The sequence below is a fragment of the Lissotriton vulgaris genome, chromosome 7, assembly GCF_964263255.1.
Source record: "Lissotriton vulgaris chromosome 7, aLisVul1.2, whole genome shotgun sequence".
Taxonomy (NCBI): domain Eukaryota; kingdom Metazoa; phylum Chordata; class Amphibia; order Caudata; family Salamandridae; genus Lissotriton; species Lissotriton vulgaris.
Window position 1 is genome coordinate 168885567 of NC_141695.1, and position 15844 is coordinate 168901410.

General features: G+C 46.0%; 1 protein-coding gene across 4 annotated transcripts in view; it reads right to left on the reverse strand.

The window, feature by feature from the left end:
* Nucleotides 1-15844, reverse strand: part of LOC147701087 (uncharacterized) — a 79922-nt gene continuing 64078 nt past the window's right edge. For all 4 annotated transcript variants that reach the window (XM_086929870.1, XM_086929872.1, XM_086929871.1 and 1 more), the window contains one exon: nucleotides 1-9134. In XM_086929870.1, the coding sequence (XP_086785996.1) occupies nucleotides 6269-7750 (1482 nt within the window). In that variant the 5' untranslated portion in view covers nucleotides 7751-9134 and the 3' untranslated portion in view covers nucleotides 1-6268. The remainder of the gene's footprint in view (nucleotides 9135-15844) is intronic.

Below are 15844 nucleotides of genomic sequence, written 5' to 3' on the forward strand. Positions count from 1 at the left end.
GCGTGTCGGTAGGTGGCATCGGTCGACTCCGCGTCCGTCATCGGCGTTGTGGTCGCCGGGATGACGCCGCGGTGGCTACTTAGACACCGCTCCTTAGCGCTAACCACAGTATTGACACAACGTTCAATGCCAGAAGCGCAGACCCATGCAAGACACTGGCCATTGGTGCAGAAAACTAGGGACCTGCAAGGGAATCCCTATCCCTACAAGTCAGTGTGCAGAATGGGGAGGATGGGTGGGGTGGTAAGGCATCTATAACTAATATATGTCTCTTACAGATACATCATTACCGAAGGTAACTAGTTCATCTGAAAGAGACTATTAGTTATAGATTACATACCCTAGAATAGATACCCCAGCAATTCCAACCCCGTAGGAGGGTCTGCAAACTAAGTTCACTCCAAGAAGTCCTGGAGAACAGAAAGGCCGAAAAGGCCATCTCTCCGGACTTGGCTGTCCAGGCAGTAATGCACAGTGAATTTGTGCAGGGATGCCCACGTGGCTGTGTGACAGATGTCAACCAGCGGAACTCCACGTCTCAAAGCAGTAGTGGCTGCCCTTGCCCTGGTTGAGTGGGTGCGCAGTCCTACTGGAGGTTCCATTTTAGCCAAAGAATAACAGATCTTAATGCATAGGACGACCCATCGAGAGATGGTATCTTTGTGCACTGCCCGACCTTTCTTGGTGCCCACATAATCCGTAAAGAGTTGATCGTCCACCCGGAAGGCATTAGTGCGGTCAAGGTAGATAGACAGCGCATGTTTTGGGTCCAGACAGTGAAATCTCCCCTCCTCTTTGGAAGGGTGCAGAGGTGGGAAGAAGGTAGGCAATGCAATGGTGAGACCTATGTGGAAAGAGGCAATCACTTTGGGCAGAAAAGAGGGCTGATATGGAGGACTACTTTGTCCGGATGGACAGCAAGAAAGGGAGGTCTGGAAGATGAGCCTGAAGATCACTCACCCTGCGAGCAGAGGTGATGGCAAGCAAAAAAGCAATCTTCCAATGAGGCAAAGTGGACGATTATGTAGGGGCTCAAAGGGAGCACATATAAGATAAGTGAGGAAAAGATTCAAGTCCCACTGGGGCATTACGAAAGGAGAAGGAGGAAAGAGAGGAGTAATGCACTTCAGAAATCTGATAACAATAGGATCGATGGCCATGCTCAAGAGCTCGGGGTACCAGACTCTTTGTGCCCAGTCAGGAGCCACAAGAATGACTTGGGACCTGTCGCGTTTGATCTTCTTTGCAATCTTGGCAGAAGTGGTACAGGCACAACTCCACTCGCGACGGAAAGGGTAGCCGATCGAGAGCCGCCTTGGAAACTCTACCACGCAGAACTGCTGACATTGTGTGCCCTCTTCAGTGGCGAATAGATCTAACCAAGGCTCTCCCCACTGCTGAAAGAGACCTCGCACCACCTTCGAGTGAAGATGCCATTTGTGATCCATGAGGCACTGAGTTTGTCCATCCCGGCGTTCAGTGAACCTGCTAGTTGTTGAACCACCAGAGATATGGCCTGATGTTCCAGCCATGTCCAAAGGCGAAGAGCCTCTTGACATAGGGTCCACAACCCCACCCTGTCCTGTTTGTTGCAGTACCACATGGCGGTGGTGTTGTACGTGAACACCTGCACAACTCTTCCTTTAACAGAAGGAAGGAATGCCTTCAGTGCAAGATGAATCGCCCAGAGCTCCAGAAGGTTGATGTGGTGCCTGGACTCCGCCGGAGATCAGACGTCTCTGATCTCCGCCTCTCCCATATGGCCGGCCCATCCCAGGAGTGAAGCATACGTCACTACTGTGAACTCAGGTTGAGGAAGGGAGAGGGATCTGCCGTTGACCCAATCCTGGTTCGTGAGCCATCACTGCAACTGACTTGCAGTCCCCTCCGAGATCTCAACGTCAACGGAAAGATTCCCCTGGTGCTGCGCCCACTGGAACTTCAGGTCCCACTGCAGAGCCCGTATATGCCATCTGGCATGATCCACCAGCAGTATGCAGGAGGCCATGAGGTCCAGCAGCCTCAAGGTCATTCTCACAGAAAACCGGGATGGATGCTGAAACTTCGGTATCCTAGTCTGAATATCCTGGACTCGCTGCTCCGGAGGATAGACCCAAAACTGCGCTGTGCCAGAACCGCTCTGATTCAAAGGACTTATGGGAGGGAATCAGGTGCGACTTTTGCACGTTAACTGTGAACCCCAGCAAATGCAGGAAGTCCGCTGTAGTCTGGAGGTGGGAGACGACAGCCTCAGCGAGCTGCCTTTAAACAGCCAGTCATCGAGATAGGGGAAGACTGGAACCCCTGATCTGAGCACATGAGCTGCGACCACCGCCATCACTTTCGTGAACACCCTAGGGGCGCTGGTAAGGCCAAAGGGGAGTGTGGTAAACTGAAAAAGCTTGTGGCCTACCATGAACCGTAGGTAGCGCCAGTGGGCAGGCAAGACGGGGATGTGAAAGTAAGCGTCCTGCAAGTCCAATGCTACCATCAAATCTCCAGGGTCGAGGGCAGACAAGACCTGAGCCAAGGTTAACATCTTGAACTTCTCCTTCCGGAGAAACCGGTTGATGTCCCTGAGGTCTAAGATAGGACGCAGGCCTTTGTCCTTCTTGGGTACCAAGAAGTAGTGGGAATAGCAACCACGACCTACTTCTGGCACAGGGACGCATGTATCTCTTCTGGGATGGGAAGGCCATATGGGAGACAGAGATTAGGGAACCCTCATCAGCGGCAGATACCCAACTCTGGGTCCTGCTCCGACCCCGAACCAGGACTGGGGGTAAAACCAGGGACGGTGTTGTCCGAGGATGGCGCCGGGGTCAGCACCAGCGGAGGAGTCATAAGGTCAACTGGCGTCGACCGGGATCCAGGCCTGGATCCCACGGGGTCCTGCACGCCGAGACCGAAGTTGCCGACGGCACCGGGGCCGAAACCGCCAGCAAGTTAGGACTCCCAGTCGGGCCCGCGGGCCCGAAGCCGCGCCGGCAGGTGTCGACGGCGGGAAGAGAGTCCTCTTGGCAACGAGGAAGTCTCTAATATCGCCCGGAGTCGCATTGAGTCCAGGGAGCGGAGGGTGTGGGACAGGATACGACTCCTGAGCCGCGTGAGTGGCGAGGGGAGTCCGAAGAGCAACACTGCTTCTTTTTGACATGCCTCGACTGACCCGAGTGCGAGGACTTGGATCCGGATGATCGGTGATGACTGCGGCTCCGCGACCAGTTCCTCGACTTCCTCCCCGACTGGGACCTCGAACGGCACACAGTCGACTGCCGGAGCTCGAGGAGCTTACGGGAACGCTCCCGCCTAGCCTTCGACGTCAAGGCCCGGCAGTCAGGGCACGACTTGTCATCGTGGTCGCCCCCCAAACAGTAGGGACACCGGCGGAGGGGGCCGGTAACAGACATCAGTCGGTTAAAGGCGTCACACAGCTTTAAACCGGGCATCCCTACTGGCACCAAAGATAGACAAAAATGTCCAAAAAGTTTGTCAAAAAATGACTAAAGGTACGTGCTCTTCCCGGATCTGCGCTAGCTGGCGCGGAAAAAAGAAGAAATGACGTCAGCGCGCGAGGGCGGCGTCTAAGTACTCCAGCGACATCATTCCGGCGATCACGACACCGACACGGAGCCGCAGACGACGCCTACCGACGCGCAGGGGTACTGCTGACGAAAAACTTTCCGCATCCAGTCTGACGCCTGGGGGTAATTCTAAGGTAAGGAATCTACCGGTGCATGACTTACTATGCCCGGTTGCTCTAAAATAATTTGAATTGACTTGCTGCTAACTGGTCTATACTGCTGCTATTTTAGAATTGACTTTTCATATATCGCAGAATTTTAAAACTTCTTGCATTTTAATTGGAAATCATTTTACTGTGCATTGGGTGCTTTGCTTAGTGTTGTTTGGTCCCTACCTGCCTGTGCCCCGTTCCACAGCGGGTTTTCCCGTTTCCGTGGAGGACACGGCGGCAGACAGCTAGTCCCCCTGCTCCCATTGGCTGGTACCGGTCAGGTGGTGCGCCAGACTCGGGGCCGGCCATATTTAATCGGGACGACTGGAACCCTCAGTTGGTTCTCGTTACCGGTGCATGAATTACTATGCCCGGCTGCTCTAAAATAATTTGAATTAACTTGCTGCTAACTGGTCTTTACTGCTGCTATTTTAGAATTGACTTTTCATATATCGCCGAATTTTAAAACTTCTCGCATTTTAATTGGAAATCATTTTACTGTGCATTGGGTGCTTTGCTTAGTGTTGTTTGGTCCCTACCTGCCTGTGCCCCATTCCACCGCGGGTTTTCCGTTTGCGTGGAGGGCACGGCGGCAGACAGCTAGCCCCCCCCGCTCCCATTGGCTGGTGCCGGTCAGGTGGTGCGCCAGACTCGGGCCGGCCATATTTAATCGGGATGACTTTCTCCGCGCACAGCGGACGCGCGCAGCAGGCGTGCGCCGAAGTTGCACTTGTCCGAGCTAAGGACGCGCAAGGGGCTAGTTGGGCTGGACCTCGTTTTACTCTTCATAAAAATCGTGAGTTATATTCCCACTCTGCACTTCTTGCACTTAGACCTGGGTTTAAACCGTGTCATTTCTCTTCTATTCCTGACAACCTGGTTAATCTCAACTGTTGCAAAGGGGTTTCTAGATCCATACGCCCTCGCCATTATTGTCTTAATAAATCTAGGGAGATATGGAAGTCAGTTTCCCATTCCTAACGATTTAAGTGAGGCTGGCCTGCTCCTTAATGCTAGGTCGTTGGCTCGTAATAATGTTGCCTTCAACGACTTTGTCTCTCAAAAAAGGCCCCCTTGGGTCTTTAGTACCGAAACCTGGGGTTCTGAAACCTCCAGCCCTGACTTCGTAGAGGCAGTCCCCGAGGGCTATTCTTTGGCCAGAATGGATAGGTCAGGACGAAAGGGAGGTGGCCTGGGTATCCTTTTCAGAGACACTTTTACTTGTAGCACTAAGCCTCTTTCTTTACCCTCTGATAAGTTTGAGGCTTTGTATTTCTCTATTAATTTCCTTCCCTCGGCCTCTTTCTCTGGTATTCTCTGTTATAGACCTCCTGGCCCCAGAACGACCTTTGCCCATGACTTCCTTAAATTGATAGAGCCCTACGTTGATAAGCCCCACTTCATTATTCTCTGCAATTTTAATTTTCACTTAGAGGCCATAGAATCGAAGGATACTGCAGTACTTGTAGATGGTCTAGCGGCATGTGGTTTGGGTCAACTGGTCATTGGCCCCACACATTTGGCCCGCCATAAGCTGGATGGTATCTTTTCAAATGATTCAAGACTTTTGGCAGGAACTCCCATCCCCTCTAGGATTACCTTTAAACTCCTGTGCTTAGCCCATGGTGCTTTTTACGGCGCAGGCTCAGAAGGTATCAGGGCCCTTCTGTGTGTGTATTCCCCCAGTAGAACCTTCCGGTCTTCTTCCAAGAATTTGCTTGTGGTCCCCAAGTTCACAAAGGCAAAGTGGAGAGGCAGAGCTTTTTCTGTTCTAGCTCCTAAACTCTGGAACTCTCTCCCTTTTGAGCTCACTAGCCAATCCTCTTTAGCGGTCTTCAAAAAACACCTGAAGACCTGGCTTTTCTCCCAGGCATATTAGGGACTGCGCCTTTTGTGGCTTCCTGGTTCATCTATCTGGTAATGTGGACCTTTTGTTTGTTTGTCTGGCGCCTTGATGCCCCTTGGGGCTAAGTTTTGCGCGGTATAAAAATGCTATTCATTCATTCAACACTAACGTGTTTCTTTCAGATTCTGTATTTCAGATACTAGCTTTTTTGGCATAAGGATTTTCTCCAGTGTGGAGTTTCTTATGGTGAGATAGCGTTTTTATCTGCAGCTTTTCTGGCATTCAGAACACTCATAAGGTTTTTCATCAATATGGAGAATCGCTTACGGTTAGTGAGGCTGTGCCTATCAGATAGGAATTTCTGGCATTCACAGCATTGGTGATGCTTTTTCCCTGTGTGCGTCTGCTCATGTAGAGTGAGATTGTGTTTAAAACTGATGCTTTTCTGGCACTAAAATATTTTGATGCTGTTTTCTTATGGCGCTTGAAATTATCTCTACCTCTGAATACAATTAGAGCACTGATAATTTTCTTCTCCAGTATGTATTCTCATATGTTTAGTGAGATTACATTTAAGGCTGAAACATTTTTGGCATTTGGAGCACTGATAAGGTATTTCCCCAGTGTGGGTTCTTATATGCTGAGTGAGACTGCCTTTTTTACTGACACATATCTGGCATTCAGAGCACCTATATGGTTTTTTCCCCAGTGTGGGTTCTTATATGCTGAGTGAGACTGTTTTTTTCACTGAAACAATTGTGGCATTCAGAGCACCGATAAGGTTTTTCCCCAGTGTGGGTTCTTATATGAATAATGAGACTGTTTTTTTGGCCGAAACATTTTTGGCATTCAGAGCACTGATATGGTTTTTCCCCAGTGTGGGTTCTTATATGCTGAGTGAGACTTTTTTTCCCACTGAAACATTTGTGGCATTCAGAGCACCGATAAGGTTTTTCCCCAGTGTGGGTTTTTATATGAATAATGAGATTGTTTTTTTGGCCGAAACATTTTTGGCATTCAGAGCACTGATAAGGTTTTTCCCTAGTGTGGGTTATTATATGCTGAGTGAGATTGCCTTTTACCCTGAAACATTTGTCGCATTCAGTGCACTGATAAGGTTTTTCCCCAGTGTGGAATCTCATATGCCCAGTTAGAAGTGATTTAAGTGTGAAATCTTTTGGGCATTTAGAGCACTGATAAAGTTTTTCCCCAGTGTGGGTTCTTATATGTTGAGAAAGAGATTTTTTGTCTCTGAAACATTTCTGACATTCAGAGCATGGATAAGGTTTTTCCCCAGTGTGGGTCATTGTATGTTGAGAAAGAGTTCTTTTGTCTCCGAAACATTTCTGACATTCAGAGCATGGATAAGGTTTTTCCCCAGTGTGGGTTATTGTATGTTGAGAAAGAGTTGTTTTGTCTCTGAAACATTTCTGACATTCAGAGCATGGATAAGGTTTTTCCCCAGTGTGGATTCTTGTATGTTCAATGAGTTTGCTTGTGTCAATGAAACATTTCTGGCATTCAGAGCACTGATAAGGTTTTTCCCCAGTGTGGGTTCTTGTATGCCGAGTGAGACAGTTTTTGTCTCTGAAACATTTGTGGCATTCAGAGCACTGATAACGTTTTTCCCCAGTGTGGATCTTTGTATGCCGTGTGAGATTACGTTTTACACTGAAACATTTCTGGCATTCAGAGCACTGATAAGGTTGTTCCATAGAATGGGTTATTGCATGTTTTTCCCCAGTGTGGGTTCTTATATGAACAATGAGACTGTTCTTTTGACTGAAACATTTCTGGCATTCAGAGCACTGAAAAGGTTTATCCCCAGTGTGGGTTCTTATATGAACAATGAGACTGTTCTTTTGACCGAAACATTTCTGGCATTCAGAGCACTGAAAAGGTTTATCCCCAGTGTGGGTTCTTATGTGCCTTGTGAGACTACTGTTTAAACTGAAACATTTCTGGCAATCCGTGCACTGATAAGGTTTATCCCCAGTGTGGGTTCTTATATGCCGAGTGAGACTGATTTGGTCAATGAGACATTTCTGGCATTCAGGGCACTGGTAACGTTTTTCCCCAGTGTGGATTCTCATATGCTTAGTGAGATAAGATTTACGCCTGAAACTTTTTTGGCATACTTTGCACTGAGAGTAGTTTTTCCCAGTGAGCATTCTCTCAAATTCAGTGAGATGAGATTTATGGCTGAATCTTAGTTGGCACAGGTAATTTTTTTCCCCAACTTGGGTTATTTTGGTTTGATTGAGACGGGTTTGAACACTGAATTTGTTCTCACCGCCCGTGCTTTTATCAATTGTATTCCTAGAGTTAATATCTCTACTTTTCTCTTGCTTATATGCCACAGTAAGAGTGAACCTGATTTTAGAGTCGGGCTTGTTTAGATAATGTTCAGCACTTATCTCTAAAAGAAGTTGTATGTAATCTTCTTAACACTTGAATTGAGCAAAATATGTCTGGAAGCAGCCCTGTAACACCTGTCGAAATGTTTCTAGCAGATTTTAGTCTTTTGGTTATAGCCTCTCTGGCAGCAACTTATTTTGTGACTGAAGTTTTTCTCAAATCTATTTGTATAGGTTCTTAGCAATGCAGTGATAAGGTGTTAGTCTGATATTTAATGATTAAGCTGAGAAGTCACTTTTTGCACTGACGTATTGGCAGTAACTGAGGACATTAAAACATAGACAGTACTATTGTGGATCATTAGTCGCAGAACATCAGTTCCTTTTATCCTTTCTATGTTTGGTGTAAGGTTAAGGTTTGTAGTTCTGAAGACCAGGATTTATTTACAATAGCTATAGCACAAAGGTGCTCATTTAATCCATTTTGATATTTAACAGTTTTACATATCACTCCTGCACAACAGATAATGTTGAGGCGATTTACATAGAATTACAGAACAGTACATAATAAAAAAGGAAACAATCTGAGATGGTCATGAACAAAATAAAGTGGTGAATTTTTAAGGTTTTCGCAAGAGTAAGCAGAGTGGATCGAGGTGTTATATCCCGAGGCAGATAGTCTGAAACTTGCGTAACTGGTTAAAAACGGTTGTTGAACAAAGGTGATTTTCCAATCTTTTGGTTGTTAGCGTGTCAGCTTCGGAGTCTTCTTTAGTGTCTTCTCTTTGATGGTATCCAGAAGAAACCTTTTGTTATAACTTTCTTTTATGCAGTGTGTCCTTCCTCTCTGGGATTACATGATGCTTTAGATGAACGTTATTCTGTCATGCTGAGGCAATTTGTCTTTCTGATAATATTTCAGATGAGGATGCTGTGATTGGTCTTTCTGGCATTATTTCTGATGCTGTGTGCACAGATATGACTTTGCTCTGGGTTAATGAAAAGCAAAATTAGAGACTTCACTTACAGGTATAGAACTTTCCTCAGCTCCCACTTCCTCGCCACACCTAGATTTCGGAAATTTTTTAAACTTAGAATGCTGGATGTCCTTCAGTTTTTCAGAATAATCCTTCTTATGGCACTAACATTCAGTTGCCTGGTGGTAAATCGTGCTTTTTTCGTCCATAATTTCAATCACCTATAGTATTAAAATTAAATAGTTAATACATGTAAATTTCTCCAAAAATTATTTACAAGCCAAATCAATGCAGAATTGCAGAATTTTGAAAATGTTGAGCTGCTCTTCTGACAGAGCAGAGTGTAGAATGGTAGCCTGAAAATACTTGGATGTAGGAGTAAGGATTTGTAGAATTTTCAACATTTTATTAAGCTCACAAAGGATACCTGTACCCTATGGAGTTGTAACATAGAATCCGAAAGGCAGAAATTAAAGTCATATGCCCTGGCACCAAACAGCTATTTAAAAAAGAATACTATTAATTAATTTTTAATGTAGATTTCTGGGATGGGAATTTCCCCATGGACATCAGGTGTTTTCCCCTGCCCTGAGTTACCACCTACTTGTATCTGGTATCCTGACTTTTGAGTTCTGGCCTTTGACGCACGCAAATCTATTGTGTGTTGCAAGGACTATGCCTAGACCTATCCCTCAACTATTGTCCAGAGTATGAATCAAGGGCAATGAAATTAAGGCGTACTTTCATGTGTTCATTTTATTCCACCTGATTATCAGTTGTTAGGTTGTTCTGCACCTGGATTTACTGGGTGCAGAAAAACAGGACACCATTTTTTTCCAGACTGAAAAATTAGACTGAAAAGACGCACAAGACTCTGGGTGCAGCAGAAGCAGCCAAGACTTATGCTGGTTTTTTTACTAACTGGGGAAAACACACAATTCTTCCCTCTGTTAGAAAATGCTTTCCCCTTCCCTCCCCTGCTTCACCAATCCCTCCCCTACTTCACCAATCTCCCCCCAACCAACCACATGCATATATATACCACCTGCTTAAAACAAGTGGTAAATAAAAGCAGAAAAACACTATGAAATAGTGAATGGCATGTGGCTTGACAGGGAGAAGAATCTGTTCCTCGTGGCAACTGCCCAGTCCATGCCGTCAAACTAGTAACCACACGTTACTGGGGTAAAACTACCACAAAGTAAAAAAAAAAAGAAATTTACATGAGATTTTCCTGTCACCCCAGTACTGTGCAACTTCTAACAAGGGGTTATGATAGGTCACGGACCGGTCCTTTGACCTGGAGGGTCACACCAAGTGTGCCCTTATTTAAGGCACATGACTGTCATGGGTTTAACAGCTAGAGCGGTGGTGGCAATGCACCCTGTTGTAAGGAACAATAGCCTGATGCGATCTTTGCATCATGGTCAGTGGAGTGGCTTCCTACTGACACACCCATGTAATGCTCCATTTCAATACCTGCGCCCAGACTTTGCGCTAACATCCAGTGTGTGTTTAGGGTGTTGGTGTGCGTAGCATAAATGCAATGTGAGAGTGCGACAGATTAGAATGCATCTCCTGCCTGCCAGGTGTGTATACAAGTTGGACCATCTATCCCTCTTTTATACTCCAGTTCAAAGTCCTCTGTTACCAAGGAATAATGTGCTCTACAAAGAACTCAGGTGCCTGCTGTGACACCAGGGATGGTGTCAGCCTGACAGTCTATCTAAGTTGAAGGGACATCACCTGCAGGCTGAATTACTTAATGGAGAAGCTATGTACCTGTACTGAAGAGCCTAGAAGTCTGCCTAGAAGTCTCCTTGTCTGGTAAGAAAGGGAAGGGAGTTTGACTATCCAGTAGGAGGACAAGGCGGTCCTGGAAGGAGCAGGTCTGACACATCCCCGGTATTTGTAGGGCGGGCCGGAAAGCCATTCAGCAGGACCAGCTAGTCTGAGGGACCCCCCGCCAACACTCCCAACAGTTCAAGGCAGAAAATAAAACTCTACGACAACGTGATTGTTGAGGCCCAGTTGGACGATTGTGTGCTGCCAACTGGCCCGTTCAAGGTTGCATTTGCCAAATTCCTAACACAACAGGGTCTGAATCTACTGGCTTCCTGGAGAGCCTGTGTTGGGCTTTTAGCTGCTGAGTTTGTGACTACTCTGTGTCAGAGGCCCATGAGGGACTACAACTACCCCAGTGTCGAACACCTTGTCTGAGCTTACGCCTGTGGTCCAGCCGGCCACAGTGTAGGGACAATTGCTGACGGGCCTCCAGAGGGGCTGCACTTACCGACAGGCCAGGTGTGACTGCTACCTTGGGACTGCTAATCTTCGGGCAACTGCAAAGAAAAGTCAGAGTGGGTGCCCTACTGAATGCAGCCCTACACCCAGGACAAAAGTGCTCCACAAAAGCCTTCTGGTGGGTCACTGCTCTCTCGAGTGTTCGGGCGTGCCATTCAAGTGCCGGGAAACAGGAAAAAGACCCAGACAAGACTGACTCATCTTGTGCAAGGGTAAGACGCTTACAACAGAGCATATACGCATTGGGGTGACTGGAGTGACAGAACTGCACCTATACTATATTCATGATACTCCTAAATGCCCGAGAGGGGAAGACGGTATCAGAACCGAAGGCACCTGCCTGCAGCAGATGCTAATCTGGCATGCCTGCACTATCTTTTCACCCAGACTGTCAATAAAGTTGATTTTAGTGCCGCTACACACATAGCAGGGGGAATCTGAGACCATTCGCTGGGGAAGGTGCAACTCGATGGTCCGGTTGTGGACTTCATCCTACCCCCAAGGGTTGATCCGTGATATTTAAAAGACAAGGCGTTCAAAGCTGGTATGAGAGATGGAGCAGACTTCTATTTTAAGGAGAACGGCCGGCCTGTTGAATCAGCTTGCGTGCTATTGGATGATTTGAAGTCAGTGATTCGAGGCCAGACACAAGCCTTGATTGGCGGAATGCCGAAGGAACGTAAATTAAACTGCGAGGCTCAGGACAGGGAATGTGCTTTCATGGAGGCACGCTGGGCAAGTGGGTAATCAGTTTCTCTCCCATTACACCATGAACTGAAGCAGCACACATTAAGAGCACTAATGGAAAATAGCGGGCACTGTGGAAATAAAATTGACAATTGTGCCCCATCATTTCCCTGTTTCTGCCTGACAGCCATTTTTCTCATTCAGACAAGCACCCATTTTGTGTGTGACATCCATTTGGTCTTCAGACCCACAAGCAAGACACCCTGCCTCTGGCACCCCCGTTCATTGACCACACATTTCTGTGGTTCTGCCAATTCCCAGAACCAGCAGATAGTTCCTGTTTTAAGAAATAGTTCCTGTTCTTTACTGCAAGCCAGAGAGCAGATGGCCTCTGTTTTACACAAGATAGTTCCTCTTTTTGACTCTTGTGGTTCAGCCAATTCCCAGAACCAGCAAGATAGCTCCTGTTTTACACAAGATGGTTCCTGTTCTTGACTCTAAGCCAGAGATAAACCCCCGAATGAGGAAGGGCCTTCAACTGAAAGAGAACACATTTCCACACATCGCATACCCTCTCACGAGACACAAGACACACCCCTACCTTGACACATCTGTTGGAAATTACTGCTTGTCACTTCCCTTTTTCTTGTCACTTCTCTTTTCTTCTTTTGCCTATTGACTGAAAACTGTATAAATATTCTGATGTGTGAATAAAGCTGCAGACCACTCCTGTACCCGCTTGGTGCTGGAGCTCTCCCCTTAACTCGAGTTACTGGACCCTTTTTGGTACTCGAGCACCACGGACTCCTCTCTTTGCTTTGACTGAAATTATGATTATTAAGTATAGAAATTCTGAGATGAGGTCATATTGAATTAATTTACCACATTAATTGGCGCCCGAATAGGGACGTTACCTTTTACCTACGCGCCGGCGATATTGGACCCAGTACTATCCCCTCCTGACCTTTGATGGACTTCAAAGTGCACAACGCGGGGAATTCCCGCTAACTCCCTCGAGGCGACCCGGCATCCACACGAGGCGGTGAGGAAAATTGCAGAACGTCCTGAACCAGAGCCCAACCTGTGAAGAGACGAGTCCGAGGTTCTGCGAGCCCCACCTTAGAAGCTGCGCGCATTTCAAGATCTTCAAGAGGCCTTCCAGTTATTTTTTCGGTGAGTACTGCTGAAAAGTATAAAGACGAACCCACAGCTTTTGAGGGTGCAGTAAAGATACATGTTTCTGTTGGTTTCTCACCTATCTTTGGTGAGGACTGCTAAACTAGTATAAAAGACGGACTCACCACTTTCGTGGGTACGGTAAAGATATATGTTCTGTTTGTTTTTCTTTTTTCTCTCAATTCTAAATCTTTGAAAAGTCTTGCCATCATGCCTATTTTCTCGAAAATAGGTAAGATAGCAACCAAAAGGAGTATTCTTGAGAAGGAAATTCCCCTTCCTCCTTGGGATACTCCAGGACACTTCATGTATGCAAAACATGGTGTTGGTGCAATTATTTATTGTGATTTATGGGTGGATTATACTAAAGACCTAGAACACAGATATAGATGGCCTGAAAATGGTACTTTTGACATGGAATGTATTTTAAAATTAGAGGAACAGTTGTGGAAGAAAAAGGGAGTCCGCCAGTCACAAAGTGACTCGGTGGAATTATGGAGAAAAGAAGCCCATAGGAGGCAACAGAAAGAATTGCATAAAGTTGAAAAGGGTAAGAGAATGTCAGAGCAGGCCAAGAAAGAACATTTACAAGAAATAGGGAAAGAAGTAGTTAGTGAAAGGAATAAAAGGGAACAATCGGCCATTTCTACTGGTTTTTATCCTGTATTGCCATCTGCACCTGAAAACCTTAACATTGCACCACCTAAGACACAACCTACCGCCCCATCACCAGAGGATACTTTCACCAATTTCCTTTTAGATACTCCACCTCCATATGAGGTTCCAGTAATTCAACACCCTCTGCCTTCGCCACCCCTTTTACAACATAACACACCACCTCTCACTCCAGAAGGGGGTGCCGTAGGTCCAGACCCAGGTAAAACAATTCCCGACTGCCCCTATGACCCGACTCCGAGCAACACAGGGGAGGCGGGCCGAATAAGTAAAATACTTCAAGACTCCTGGAAAGAAATAAGACATCTACCAGCAATTGACACGTTTCTTCAAGCGGCCTCTGAGTTTCTTCGTACTGGAGAGAACTCACGAGCCATTAACGCTATGACTACAAGAAGATCACACCCTGTAAAAATGCACATGTATAGGTTCCTCCTTTGCTGTTTCATAAAACACATACAAGCAGAGGAAAGAAATGTACCAGTTTCACTTTTTGACGTATTAGATTCCGCATCCGACCACACTAGTCTAGAACTTACAAAGGATGCACTACACAGGTTCACCCGTAAGGTGACCCGTATTCTGCAAAACTTGCAAACAAATGAAGAGAATAAGAAACTTGAGGAGGAAATTACTGAACCTCCTGAAAAAGTCCTACCCGTTCGTTCTTCCGCCCCCAATTCACGTACACCCCCGCCTACATTCCCCCAAGGTCACTCTGAATGGTCATCTCCAGATGAGTTATTTGAAAATACATCCAATGCATTAGACTACTGGTTAGACCAGGAACCTCCACTTACACCGGAGGAGGAGGAAATAGCCAGAACTGCGACCCTATGGGTCTCTCAATATAAGATATATGACAATGATCTCATAGCCTAACTTTTTCTAGCATTACCACGCTCACATCAAAGATTAGCAAGTCTCTACATGGTACAACATCTCATCACACTCAATGACACTCATTTTAAACATGATCCAAGACTCAAAGATTTTCTGTCTGACTGCGCTGATAACATGTTCGTCCACAATAGTTCAGTTTTTCTCAACACATTTATAGATTTTAGACAGAAATACCAGAAAACTACTGAATATAAATCTTTCAATAATACTTGTGGACCAATTAATAGACTTCCTCAAACACGCCAGTTCCCCATGAGAGAGGTCCACCCCAGAGTTGACACGAATGGCGCGGTACAACGCGTTTTTATTTATGTACCCTTGACAAAACTTGAGTTACTAAGGATAAAAGAGATGGTTCCCTCCCACTCAAAAGATCCTGCTGGATTCTTTAAAGAATTAGGAGATGTATTAATGATGGGAACATATACTCTTTCTGATATCACAGCAATTCTGAAATTATTGTTGCCATCAGATATATATGACAAAGTAAGAGAAAAAGATTGGGAAGTAGCAGGTGAACACATTAGATGGACCGAACTTCAGAATGACGAAAATACTAGAGTAGCAGGTCAAGGTATAGGAGACAGACTAAAAGCACTTCCTGGCACTATTTTAAAGGTGCTACCACAGTTACTGACAGTAAAAAAGGAGGACTGGGATACCATTTCCTCCTGCAAACAGAAACATGGTGAAGACATAGGAGATTATTACACCAGACTTGAAAAATGTTTTGCGGTAAATAGCGGCCTTACGCCGACAAGCGAAGCTTACCCGCATCTGTTTGTTTCCAAATTAGTAGACAAAGCCTTGCCAGCTATTAAGGAAAGAGTACTAAAAGTAGAAAGTACCTGGCAAGCACATACACCACCACAGGTGTTACAAATGCTACTATATCACCAAAATCGCATTAGGGATGAAGAAGAAAATGATAAGAAACGCATGAAAGACACCAAGATGAAAGCATTAGTAGCCCAAACTGCACCCCAGCGCCAACAGACACCAGGTAGCCAGACAAACGTGAAGAGCACTTGTAATTATTTCAAAAAGACGGGACACTTCGTTAAAGACTGCCCTGTCTTAAAGCACAATTTGGCTACTGGTAAGACACAGCCTCGTCCATATCAGCCAAAACAGAATGTTTCCCAAGGCAGTTCAACACCTTCAGTTCCACCGACAACACAAATGG